Raw genomic sequence first — 13,123 nt, 5'->3', positions numbered from 1 at the left:
TATGCATTGTACTGTAGGGCTGAAAGAATTGCTCTGAAAAGGCCCTCAAGCTGAGAAAGAGCTTTGGTCCCAAACCAGAGTTTTCAGCTTTTGTAGCAGAGATTATAACACAGCTCAGTAAATGCAGAACACTCAAGATGAACAAAAGTTTAAAAAAGAACAGAAATTCAGTTTGAAATATAAATAGTCTAAATACTGAGCTCTACAAGCATTCTCTCCACATTCTAGATTAAACCTATAGGTCTGACAATTTTTCAAATCAGGTACTTGTCTGTGCATTGAGGTAAGGGATTTAATTTGCATACAGGCAATCCCTAGAGGATAGCAATAGAAATGCAGCAAAGCGTTGAAGTATAAATATCACACCGAACCTGTGATCTGGACAGGTCACTGTTCTCTAAAAATAAAAATAAAATAAAAAGCAACGCATGAAAAAATAACAGGAACTGCAAGGTATTATACAGTGGGAGTCACCACATTTGTTGCTGCTGGACAGTAGGAAGAGGAATAAACGTGGTACTCTGTTGCCTTCAGTGCCGTTACAGCACTCGGATGCCACGCCTGCCGCAACCTTCATAGAAAGCAGCGATTTGTGGAGGACCATCCCTACAAATCTCAACAGCATTTGTGGCACAGACACCATCTGCAGTGGCTTCGTGTTACTTTACCTTCTCTGCACAAAATATGTTCTTTAGGTTTCGTCAGCTCGCTCAGGCCCAGCTTATCTCCTGCTGAATGCTGATAGCATTGCACACACACAGTTGTGTTACAGGGCCATCTTCCATGGAAAGTGAAGGGAGGACTGCTGCTGGAGTAACTTCAAGGAATAGTTCCAGAATATATCACCCAGAATATAAATTTTCTCAATGACATTGTGCAGTGACAAATAACCCAATAACCCAACATCCCAATATAAAATAAGTCTGTTTAGGATGTACTTAGAGTGTTTCCTTTTTTCCTATGATCAAACAAGAGAATAGCTTGTATACACTAACTTCGGGGTCAACAGCATGCCAGGGGCATCTTTTCAGTCCCTTTAACTTAACACAGCTGATTTACTCAGCTAGGCAGACTTCATTCAACTTCAGCACTGAAGAGTGAAGAATGCGAGTTCTGTTGTCTTAGGATGATTATTTTTTTTTCTCCAGATCCTAGTGACAAATTCAAAACTTCTCCTCCCTCACACCAGCCAAGAAGCCCAGAGATGCTTTGGAAACCTGAATGTTGACAGATGCCCGGCAGAACGGTGCCCTCTAAAGGTGACTGGCAAATACTGACAGGCTACGGGACGGAGTGGTGTGCTGGTCGTCACTGAACTTGGGATGAAGGTGCACTGGAGGCAAAGTGATAAGAAGACTTCTGTCTGACGAGGAGAATCTGCCTTACACCTTGCTTGGACCCCAAACCTTCAAGAACAATTCATGTGCATAAAAGAGTAACACATGCAGTGCTCCCTTGACCTGTGGGATTCAGGAATCTGCTTATTCTGTGACAACTTACAGTTCAGTCTGGAAAAGAGGATGCTCAGGAGCCTCTAAAGTGATCTGAAAGGAGGCTGATTTCAGTGAGGTGGGGGTTGGCCTCTTCTCCCAGATAACAGCAATAGGACAAGAAGTAATGGCCTTAAGTTGTGCCAGGGGAGGTTCAGGTTGGGTATTAGGAAACATTTCCTATAGGAAAGAGTGGTGATGCAGTGCCACAGGCTGCCCAGGGAGCTGGTGGTGTCAGCATTCCTGGAGGTGTTCAAGAACTGTGGAGATGTGGCTTTGAGGGACACAGTCAGTGGGTATGGTGGGGATGGACTGGGAGTTAGAAGTCTTTTTCAACCTTAATGATTCTATGATTCTATGACAGCTAGGATAAGGTAGATGTTGGAGAGAAATTACTATCATTACCTAATTTTTCTTTTCTTTTCTTTTCTTTTCTTTTCTTTTCTTTTCTTTTCTTTTCTTTTCTTTTCTTTTCTTTTCTTTTCTTTTCTTTTTTCACCTATGGAGTCTGCTTATTTAAAAACTTTAAAGATAAACCTGACGTTTAAAACATGAAAAAAAAACAAAAAAACAAAAAACAAAAACAGAAGGTGAACCACTTTAAAATTGAGTTCAATGCTCCTTTGAAAATGTGTATGCAATTTACGTTGAAAATTCAAAAAATTCTGGGAATCATAGTATCATGAAGGTTGGAAAAGACCACAAAACCACTAAGACCATCCAGTCCAACCCCAGCCCACCTCCACCATGCCCACTGACCACTTTCCTCAGTGCCACATCTCTGTGTTTCCTGACACCTCCAGGGATGGTGACTGCACCACCTCCCTGGGCAGCCTGTGCCACTACATCACCACTTTTCCAGAGAAATTTTTCTTAATACCCAACTTAAACCACTCCAGGCTCAATGTAAGGCCATTCCTGCTTGTCCTATCACTGTTACCCAGTAGAAGAGTCCAACTCCCACCTCACTACAGCCTCCTTTCATGCAGTTGCAGAGAGCCATAAGGTCTCCCCTGAGCCTCTTCCAGACTGAACAACCCCAGCTCCCTCAGCCGCTCCCATAAGACTTGTGCTCCAGACTCAGCTCTGTTGCCCTTCTATGGAAACACTGCAGGCCCCGATGTTTTTCATGTAGTGAGGGGCCCGCAACTGAGCTCAGCACTCGAGCTGCGGCTCACCAGCGCTGTGTCCAGATGGAACGCTGCTGTCAGGTAAGCATGTCATATTATCACGGCAACGTCTGTCCTATAGGAGTCTGTGACATGAAACAGTTTATAAAAGCAACAGCTGGAAACAGTGATATCACTTAGAATACGTTTACGGTTTAGAAACACAGACAAAAACCACAGAAGGGAAATTAACGGGACAGCAGCACTACGGAGCGATCCCCCACCCCCGAATCCCCAACACCACCCCTAACGCGCCTCAGGCCGCCCGCCCCGGCCCGTCGCTTCCAGCCCTCCGCTGCCGGAGCTTCCTGGGAAGGGGAGGCGGAGCCGCGCTCACCTCTCCGCCCGCCGATCATGGCCGCCGCCGTCGCTCGCCGCGGCGTGGCCGCGTTGCTGCTGGGCCGCCGCCCGTGGCCGCTGCCGCCCTGCCTGCGCCCGCCGTCCGCCCGCCGCTGCCTCCTCAGCGCTGCCGCCTCCCTCGGGCCGGGAGCGCCGCAGGCCGCGGCCCCGCTCCTCGCCGCCGCGCGCCGCTACAGCCAGGTAGGGGCCCAAGATGGCGGCGGGCCGCGGGGGGCTGTGGCGGAGGCCGCGGGGGGAAGCCGCGCGAGTCCCCGCTTTTCCGCTGATGGCTCTCGGTTGGCAGGTTGTCGACTCGCCGACACAGGAAGGGCAGCTCGCAGAGCAGGACCCGGAGCTTCCCAAGGAAGAGAACGAGGACTCTGTGTTTCTCATCAGGGCGCATGGCTTCCCCTTCGCGTGTACCAAGAAGGAGATGATGGCCTTCTTTGATAGTAAGGGAGCTGCTTGGCCTCCGTAACGGTTCACTGTGCTCTTACAGAACTTAATGATTAGCTAACAGTTAGTTAATGGAAAGAAAATAATATAAGGGCATGCATCGTCCGTTTACACAGCAGTGGAAGCTGTGAATCATAGAACCATGAAGGCTGGAAATGACCTCTAAGATCACCTAGTCTAACCGTCGGCCCACCATCAACGTTGCCCGTTAAGCCATGTCCCTAAGGGACGCCAGAGCCCTTTCTTTGTGAGAAGCACTGTGTGTTAGAGCTCAGGGTAGAAAGTTTTTCAGCCTGCCTTTCAGGGCAGGGGAACAGATTTGTGCAATACTCAAAGGTTTAGTCTGGGATCAAAAGCTCCCCCACACTTGACACAGCTGCACATGTCTCTGTCCTGTGTTCCCCGATTTCCAGGCTGTAAGATTCGGAATGGTGAGAACGGCATACACTTCCTCCTAAACAGGGATGGGAGGCGCAGGGGAGATGCCCTGATCGAGCTTGAGTCAAAAGCAGATGTCCAGAAAGCATTGGAAAAGAACTTGAGATACATGGGCACGCGTTACGTAAAAGGTGGGTTTGAGTAGCGTAAGTTAAATGGAAAGAAAACATGATAGTCAATTTGAACTGCTTGACTACAGGAACAGGCTGGTGCCAGGGGGACAGTGGGGAGCAAAAACTGGCAAACAAGGCACTGTGAAGTCCAAACTTCTTGAGCTGTGTGGGAACAGCAAAGTCACACTTGTGATGTGGGGCACCATCAAGTTATGTGGGAGCAATGCAGGGAAAGAAGATGAAGTTGTGCATGTGTGAGGGGGGGGAGGAGTGATGCCTTAGAAGAAGGTGAATGCAGAGTGCTACCTTCTCTGTACCATGAAAGAAAACATGTTTTGTGCCTTGCAGTTCATGAAATTCACGATAAAGATGTAGATGGCTTACTGCAGAGCCTGCGGTATGAGTCGCAAGTCATGAGCGATGGAGTTGTACTGCTCAGAGGTCTTCCGTTCGACTCCACAGAGGATGACATTGCAGATTTTTTTGCAGGTAAATCAAACTAGTTTTTACTCTCTGTTTATGAGGTGTTTTGTGCTCTGAGTTCATGTTTAGCTTAGCAGTCATTCCCCTAAGTGAGAGCTGAAAGAGCATGTGCAGCCACGAACACCTTAAGTAGCATCACAAATTGCTATCCTCCTGCTGTTAGAAGCAACTAAAGCTTTCTGAACAAGTTTTTGGCTGGAAGGTCATTGGCTGCCTTTGACTTTCTGGAAGTCTGTCTTAACGTCAATATTTGCAGCACTCATTTAGGGGGAAGATAAATAAAGGGAGGAATCTGAATTCAAGTTTTTTTGCATTGAGATTGCTACTGGTACAGAAACTGCCAGAAAGATATATGCCTGTTAAAGGACAGAATCACAGAACTGTAGGGGTTGGAAGGGAATACTAGAGATCACTGAGTCCAACCCCCTGCTAAAGCAGTTCCCTACAGCAGGTCACACAGGAAGGCATCCAGGCAGGTCTTGAATCAGAGGAGACTCTACAACCTCTCTGAGCAGCTGTTCCAGTATTCCATCACTCTCACAGTAAAGAAGTTCTTTATTGTGTTAATATGGAACTCCCTGTTTTCCAATTTCTGCCCATTGCACCTTGTTCTATTGCTGCTTGCTGCCAAAAAGAATGTGCCCCCATGAACTTGACTCCACTTTAGACATTTGTAAACAGTGATGAGATTCCCCCCCATCTTCTCTTCAGATGGATGAGCCCCAGGTATCTTCAGGACAAGAGAGTGCAGCGTAGGGCTTTGCAGTATTATCATAACAGATAATGCGTGGTAATGTTAAAACTCTAGTAGCTAAGTTTTTCTAAGTTTTCTGCTGGAAAGAGTCCAGCGGAGGGCCACAAAGATGGTGAAGGGCCTGGAGCATCTCCCCTATGAAGAAAGACTAAGTAAACTGGGTCTGTTTAGCCTTGAGAAAAGACGACTGACAGGGGACCTGATCCAGGTTTATAAATATCTGAGGTGTGGCGGCCATAGCGATGAGACCAGTCTCTTTTCAGTGGTACGTGGAGACAGGACGAGGGGAAACGGACATAAGCTGCAGCACAGGAAGTTTCGCACAAATGTGCGTAAGAACTTCTTCACGGTGAGGGTGACGGAGCACTGGAACAGGCTGCCCAGGGAGGTTGTGGAGTCTCCTTCTCTGGAGATATTCAAGTCTCGCCTGGACGCCTACCTGTGCGACCTGGTGTAGGGAACCTGCTTTGGCAGGGGGGGTTGGTCTCGATGATCTCTAGAGGTCCCTTCCAACCCCTACAATTCTGTGATTCTGTGAAGTGGGTTTTTACAGTTTGGTTTTTTAAATAATGGCTTGTTCATATGAATAGTCAGAATCATAGAATCATTTGAGTTGGAAGGAACTTTTAAAGGCCATCAAATCCAACCCTCAGCAAGGAACAGAGATACTTACAGCTACATCATGATGCTTAGAGCCTTGTCCACAGCCTGACCTTGGGTGTTTCCAGGAACGGGACTGCCACCACCTCTCTGGGCATCCTGTGCCAGTTATAGCTTAGTTGTTGCAGAACTGCTCAGCCAAGCAACTGTTGAGCAGAGTGTGTGTTCCCTGCTCTTAGGGCTGAAGCAAGCAAGCTGGTTTCTGCATATACTTAATAGAAAAGAGGCTTTCCTGGTGTTTGCAGAAATAATATTTCTTAGGAGATCAGGTTGTAAAGTTCAGAGTAAACTGAAACCACTTCTTTCTTCAGGTGTTTTTCCTACTGCTGGTGGGCATGCCCACAGTTCTCCAGCACTAAGGCTCAATGGCAGCCGATATGATGCCAAATGTGAAGGCCACTGGCAGTAGGTTTTTTAATTGATAACCAACAGTCAAATAATGTTTAAATCCATCTGTTGCAGAGCTATCGCTGGCAATTAAGACTTCTGTGAAAGCTAACATAAAACCAATAATCTGGAATTTTTTAAAAAGTTAAAAATACATACATATTTTGGCTGAAGTTATTTCAGGATTAGGAGCTGCTACATTAATTTGTCCAAACAAGAGGAGTTAGGGAAGAGATGTCTTTCTAAGCCATAGCACAAGTTCCTAACAATGTAAATGCCTTTTTCTCCCCATTCTGCTAATAGGTTTGCGGATAACTGACATAACTTTTGTTTATCGGGGAGAAAGAAAAACAGGAGAAGCTTATGTGCAGTTTGCAGCTCCGGAAATGGTAGCTAAAGCCCTACTAAGACATAAGGAGTACATGGAGAATAGGTAGGTGCTTTGCTATGGTTTAGAGGGTAGAAGAACTTGGTATAAAGCATGCAGTGTGACTTATAGCTTGCCTCTTGGCGTAATATCAGCTGCTTTGCCTGTTATCTCATTCTCAGATTTAGTTTTTCTTTGTGTTTGTACCCCTGCCCATGTTAAGCCACTGCTCTGCAGGTGTGCCCAATAATTCAGTGACCTGACATACTTTCCCACCCTCCAGTAGGGATTAATTAATTCACATTTTGCCATTATTATTTTCTTTTTTTGTTGTGATGGAACAAGGCTCTAATTGACTCACCTACCCAGCTTCATGTACCTGAGTAACTACTGAAGAAACTATTTCCAAAGTTTCCAAAACTGCTGCCAACTTTTTCTTTCATTTCTCCAGAAAAGTTCTTTGTCCTGAGCTCACGTGCTTGGATGCTGAGCTGTGAGCTCAGTCAGGCTGTACATGAGATTATTTCCCTTACTTTGTCTGCTCTTGTTGGGAAGAGAGGAAATATGGATAGCCACATTCCCCTCTTCTCCACGGCATTATTTCTTCTGTTCTGTGGAAACGTCTGACTAAATACCGAATAGTTAAACCTGTGTGAGGTCCAACTGGTACCGTTGGCAGCTCTGAAACGTTGGAAGGCCTGAGTAAGGGGCTCTGGGATAGATGGCCAGAGATTTAAGTGCAACTTTCTACTTTCACTAAACTTGGGAATAGGATGTTTTTTTCCAACTATTTCTTTCTGCAGCATAAGTGGGATTTTGCTAGATTCCCATAACATTGCATTATATCTTGGTGTATTTCTCCTGCAACTTTTATGCACACCTTATTACATTTCATCCTACCAATATCATAGCAGTAAAATCTTAGGTTTCCCTGAAGTATTTAGCATGGTCCTATGCATCTTGTGTATCTGCTTGCTTCATAAGTCTGCTTTGCGATTGAGTAATATATATATATATTTTTTTTTTAATTATTTTTTTTAACTGAGGGTTGGAGAGATTGGGATAGAGCAGTTTGCAGAAGTACATCGGGGGAAAAGAGTCTCCTTTATAAGGCTGTTCAAAAGGATGCATGCTACTGCAGGAAAGAGAGAATGTCTATAAGTAGTGCTGCATTTCTGCAGCAAAACATAGTTTTGGCATGTAAGCAATTGATGTTAGTCCTGAAAGAATTTCATGTAACACCATACACTAAAGATCTTGTCAGAACAAACTGGCTCACAGTATGTGGGTTTATACATGAGAGCCTCATTACACATTGAAAAGCACTTTCATAGGCGTTACTGTACAGTCTAAACAAGTTCTTCAAAACTACTGCTTGCCAGTTTAACCCCAAATTGTAACTACACGCCATCTGTGGCTCTTACAGCAAATAGTTGAGCAGAGCTGAGATGGGAAAATTGCGCACAATAATTGTATATTTTCAAATTCCTGAGTTCTTTGTGGAAGTACAGGGAGTGCCATGTAATTGTTTCCTTGTAATCCTAGATATATAGAAGTATACATAAGTACAAAGCGTGAAATGCAGAGGCATTTGTCTCTTCGCAAGGAGATGATAAGACTGAGAAGAGAGCTTGGATCCACTGCGGAAGAAAGGGAGTCGGATTACACCAGAGGCTCCAGTGCGGAAAGAGAGAAGGGTGAGCCTGGCCCTGTAGCATGTGTGTGTTCTTTGAGGCGCCTTCATTTCACTGTCGCTGTCTGCTGCTGGGAGCACGGCCCTGCTGTCTTCAGCCTTCATGTAAGAGAAGTGATAATTGCAGGTGTTAATGATGTTTCTCCTCCCTTCCACAGAAGTGGCTAGCGAAGCAGCAGAAAGCTCGGGGCCTTCTTCACAAACTGGGAGCATCTTATCATCACTACGTGCCGTCCATGTGAGGGGCTTTCCTACACAAGTTAGCGCCCAAGACATAATAGATGTAAGTAGCAGTAAAAGTATGCATCAGATTTAGTGGTTGGTTGTGCATCAACTTCACCCTGAAGGGGAGGGAGTCTTGTGCTTCTCACGTGCTCAGTCCCCATGGCTGGATGTGGGTTATGAGCAAAAACATGAGGTTTTCTGGTAATGGGGTGTATTTCTCTTGATTCTTTCTCACCACATTCACCTTTTGGATCCCTGTTTTTCCTTCTTTTCAGTTTTTTGCTCCTTTGAGGCCCAGAAGGATCCTAATAGAATACAACTCCGATGGAGTTGCCACAGGTGAAGCTGACGTGCATTTTGAGAGCTATGATGATGCAGTCACTGCAATGGCTAAGGAGAGGGCACAGCTGCGTAAGTAAAGAGGAAGGGAGTTCCACAACTCCAAGACATAGATCCTTGGGTACTTTGGCCCTTCTTGTCTAGCTACTGGTAGTACCCTGTGCAACAGGATTGTTTGAAAACCAGATTTCCGAATTCCCCTATCTGCAAGTCACTGAATGCGAAATACCTTTCCCATGTTGTTCACTAGAGTTTGGTGCTGTTGAAGTATTCCTGAAGGAACATCCAAAGGCTTCAGGACACCACTAGTGACAGTGGCGAGATCTCAGATTTGGTGAGTGTATCCTTCTTTGGATTGTTCCTTTTTCATTTTTAGTACACTTGATATTTTGAATTTCAAATAGCATCTGGGTTGTTACTTAGAGCAAGTGGCTGAAGCTGATCATCACAGCTAATCTGAGGTCAGGCATCAAGCCTAGGCACACAGGCCTGTGCATTCAGATTACACGAAAACAACTTCCTGTGGCAGAGGGGTAGCAGTGCTTGTCTGAGGTGACAGTCAGAGCTGGCAGAGAGGTTGCTGCACTACCCAGCCACCACACCACCTCCCTGGAACTTACCCTGGCACAGCTGAGGCCTGCTGGAATGTGCCAGAGTGCTTTTTCCACTTGCATATTCGTCTTCCCCTTGAAGCCGTCCTAGTTTTCACCTGTTAGAATTTCTGATGTAGCTACAGTCTCTAGCATGGAAATAGAGGAGTGGCACCCAGAACTGTTTCTGGCTCCCCTCTGTGTATAACTTACTTCCACTGCACGTGGCAGTTCTCTCTCACAGGCTGTTTGCATCTTATCCTTTTGGGTGACATTTTTTTTGAAAAATGCTAAATTATACAATTGCAGTATTGGCAGCAATACTTTGAAATAAAATGCAGTGGTGCATTTTCAGAAAAAGAGAATAATAAGCTGCAATGAAGTAGTGATGGTTTCTATCTTTTTTTCCCCCCCTACTTTCTTCGTAGGTCAAAGTGAACGCATTCCTGGGGTATAAGCAAAGATGGAGTATGGGAGTTGCTGCTCAATTACAAGGATAAGCTGTATAAAATACCATTTGGATTTATGTAACAGCATGTAATAAAGCGTGTTGATATGTCATAGAAAGATTGTCTGTCACAGAAGTAGAAAAAACTGTAATGGAGGAATGGCAAATGCTGTGGGACAAAGCAGTTCTAGTCTTAAGCTGCACAGTGCTAACAAAGTATTAACAAAACACCAATGTAAAAAATTAACAACAATCAAGTGGTCTAAGATCCCAATACACAGAAGGCAGTAAACATTGCTTATTCCTTGTTTCTCCTGCCACATATCTTTAATTTCTTTGTTGGCATCTGCTACTGGTTTTGAAATACTTTCATAGCCATAGCCAAAGCAGAAGGGAAGGATCACTCAGAACACAGGATCCAGATGAGAAAGTTTTTATTACTGCGTGTGGAACAAAATTAATATCAGAAAAACTGCTATCTGCTCCCCCACTCCAAATGTCCAGGTATAAACCCAAAAATTCAGCATTACCACCAGTATGTGAGCAAATGTGCCTTGAACATTTGCAGCACCATAAAGCACAACAACCAGTACTTAAAAGCAGAGTCCTTCACTGAATCAAAGAAATCAGGAAGGAGTTGTGTGTGTGAACACAGACAGCTTACATCATCATCTCACACCTTTCCAAATACCAGTTTTAATTACAGCAACTAGAGCCCTATTTTGAAGGATTTTCAGCTGCCTCTGTAAAGGGCTGTTTGCATACTGTAACTGTAAAGGACCTGCTCAAGAACTGTCCTGCTTTCTACATAAAGATCATTTCAGCCTTCACTTCAAGCAAGAATTGCAGCAGCCACTGCTGAACAGTGGGAAGTTACGTGGAGGTCACAGATAAGCTGTCACTTCAGAGCTGTGAAATTGCTCGGATGTACCAGCATTAAAGTTACTTCACAGTAAGTGCCTGGTTTCCAGTTAAATCCTTCAGCACTGAAATTGCCTGGGTCAGACTTTCTCCTGGATTTGGATGCAGGAATTTGCAATCTCTTAAGCGTGTACCAATGTGTACACAAAACTTAGAAATTTGGATGGCATTTCACCCTGTGAAAGCAGTGTTTGCTCACACTTAATTCTAGGCTTCTCAAATTTCAACACTACTCACAATTTCTTGCCTACTGTAAAAGATAGCAGCAAGGTAACTACCACAAAGGGCAGAAAAAGGAAAACTCTGAAGCTTGCTCTCCTTTGTTTAGTGCACTGTCTCTGAAGGGCACTGAGAGGAGGTGGAGCGCTTGGACAGCTGAATACACTGAGACCTGCAAGGAACTAGGAAAGAAAAATTTCTGGGATATACTAACTCTAGCACCAACCATGTGAAAAACCTCAACTCTGATATACTTTTTAGTGCAGTTCCAGCCAGTCTAATGAATTCCTCTGAAGAATTATACAAATTTTATTAGGAGATAGTAGTTTAAAGCCCAATGCCTTCGTCAGGTATAAATACATCAATTTTCTATAGTTTACAAAACATCCTGTGGCCCTAAAGACTGAAGTAGGCTTCCAGTATCAAGTAGACCAAATAAACTGATACGATGCGTGTGTGCTTTATGAGGAAGTCACCAACACTTTTTGGAGTAATGTGTCCTTGAAGTCACAGCAACAAAGATTGATGTAGCACAAACTATGAAAACTTTTAAAACTGTTTTACATCAGGATATCCTAAAGGCAAAAAGCACTGTTGAGTTCATCTCGCTTTCATTTTGATCTAATGCAAAACCAGTGAAATACCAGCTGTATTACAATCACTTTTTTATGTACACAAAGGAGATAGGTGCAAAGACTGCTTTAAACTCTCTGCGTAATGTTGATTTGTAACTAAACCTTTGGGACTCCTATTCCCCCAGAACATCAAGATAGGAGGTTCTGTAGCTCTTTGGGTTGGCCACCATTTTGTGGTCACAAAGTCACAGTGAGGGTCTCCAGTAGGAAGGTTAGAGATGCCTTTAAACATTTCTGTGCTGGATCAGTGTGGGTCAATTCTCCAACATCACACACACCAAAAAAGAAAATCTTAGCCCTCTCCAAAGTCCCTAAAAATAAAGGATCATTTCACAGCTTTGTTTGATAATGATTTGCATAGCAAGCCTGCTGCTGGAGGACTGGGTCAAAGAAGCAGTGTCAGAAAATGGTTTTTTTTTGTTGTTGGTATTGTTACCTGGACTCCTGGCACTGAAGGAGCACAGTTGAGCCTGATTGTCAAAGACAGCAGGAAAAGGGGAAATGGTATTTCAAGTGCAGCCAGACGTGAGGATTAGAAAGTATTCCCGTTTTGCTTTTAGCGAGCCATTGCTTAGCAGCAGCATGCCCTCACTTGACACGCTCCTGCCTTGCACACACAGGCACATGGCTCTTTCTCGGGTGGGCGCTCTGTTCTTGCAGCATCCTGAGACTGCCTGATGACGCCTTATGGCCACTCGGTGTGACATTCCTCAAGCTGTTCTCCTCAGCACAAGACCAGGTCAGAGAGCTGGCAGATTTTTGCACAGGGGAGGCTCAGGGTGTTCTGTTTACAGTCTCTTTTGACTAAAACACCATAAAGCTGCTTTTTCCCTCTCCAAACAACACAGGTAAGTGTCTTCAAATTCCCCCTGAACAACTCCAGAGACAATCACCTGCTACAACAATTTTTATGGTCTCACCACACTCTGCAGCCTGCCTCCTACAAGGGACTGGTGGAATATTGCTCAATGAGTTGCTTGTGACAGGGATTGCAGACACGCTCTGGGTTAATACTGGACGGGAGGGGCAGCTCATTTGCTGAACAGGCTTCACAGAAGATACCACCGCAGTTCTTGCAGATATTCTGGAGGAAGAGGACAGAAAAATTACAGGATACTAAACACAAGTGATGAAAACAAACTTGAGTTTTCTCTCTATAACCTTCAGTTAATTCAAATCCTCTACTGGACTAGAGAAAGATGCCCCCTCTGAAGACCAGAAACTTGTCCTTGTGATCAGGACCAAGCTACCATGGACCTCATGTCAAAGAGTAGGTGAAGACTTGTTGTAAAGTTAGGTAGGAGTTACCAAAAATGAAGCATTCAAGTTTTAATTGCTTCAGTCCAGTTGCAGCTAGAGCATTTTGTCACAAGTGATGCATATTTATTTTATAGCCA

General features: G+C 44.6%; 2 protein-coding genes across 10 annotated transcripts in view; one reads left to right on the top strand and one right to left on the bottom strand.

Moving 5' to 3' along the window:
* Positions 1-2,967: 2,967 nt before the first annotated feature.
* Positions 2,968-10,070, top strand: GRSF1 (G-rich RNA sequence binding factor 1). Its single transcript, XM_085222685.1, has 10 exons — positions 2,968-3,199; positions 3,303-3,450; positions 3,868-4,023; positions 4,354-4,494; positions 6,593-6,722; positions 8,202-8,353; positions 8,508-8,632; positions 8,850-8,985; positions 9,164-9,247; positions 9,932-10,070. The coding sequence occupies exons 1-9, from the start codon at positions 3,014-3,016 to the stop codon at positions 9,220-9,222; spliced, it is 1,233 nt and encodes a 410-aa protein (XP_085078811.1). The 5' UTR covers positions 2,968-3,013; the 3' UTR covers positions 9,223-9,247; positions 9,932-10,070.
* Positions 10,071-10,368: 298 nt separating this feature from the next.
* The window catches only part of RUFY3 (RUN and FYVE domain containing 3), a 53,407-nt gene continuing 50,652 nt past the window's right edge, over positions 10,369-13,123 (bottom strand). For all 9 annotated transcript variants that reach the window (XM_085222679.1, XM_085222675.1, XM_085222680.1 and 6 more), the window contains one exon: positions 10,369-12,810. In XM_085222679.1, the coding sequence (XP_085078805.1) occupies positions 12,667-12,810 (144 nt within the window). In that variant the 3' untranslated portion in view covers positions 10,369-12,666. The remainder of the gene's footprint in view (positions 12,811-13,123) is intronic.

This window comes from Meleagris gallopavo, chromosome 4 (genome assembly GCF_905368555.1).
Source record: "Meleagris gallopavo chromosome 4, MGAL_WU_HG_1.1, whole genome shotgun sequence".
Classification (NCBI taxonomy): domain Eukaryota; kingdom Metazoa; phylum Chordata; class Aves; order Galliformes; family Phasianidae; genus Meleagris; species Meleagris gallopavo.
This window is presented reverse-complemented; position numbering and strand designations above follow the sequence as displayed.

Bases quoted from the DNA above. Each gene is read 5' to 3' on its own strand.
- GRSF1 (XM_085222685.1), top strand. From the start codon at position 3,014: ATGGCCGCCGCCGTCGCTCGCCGCGGCGTGGCCGCGTTGCTGCTGGGC. The intron at 4,495-6,592 runs GTAAATCAAACT...TTCTGCTAATAG, and splicing joins CATTGCAGATTTTTTTGCAG to GTTTGCGGATAACTGACATA. The intron at 8,354-8,507 runs GTGAGCCTGGCC...TCCCTTCCACAG, and splicing joins CAGTGCGGAAAGAGAGAAGG to AAGTGGCTAGCGAAGCAGCA.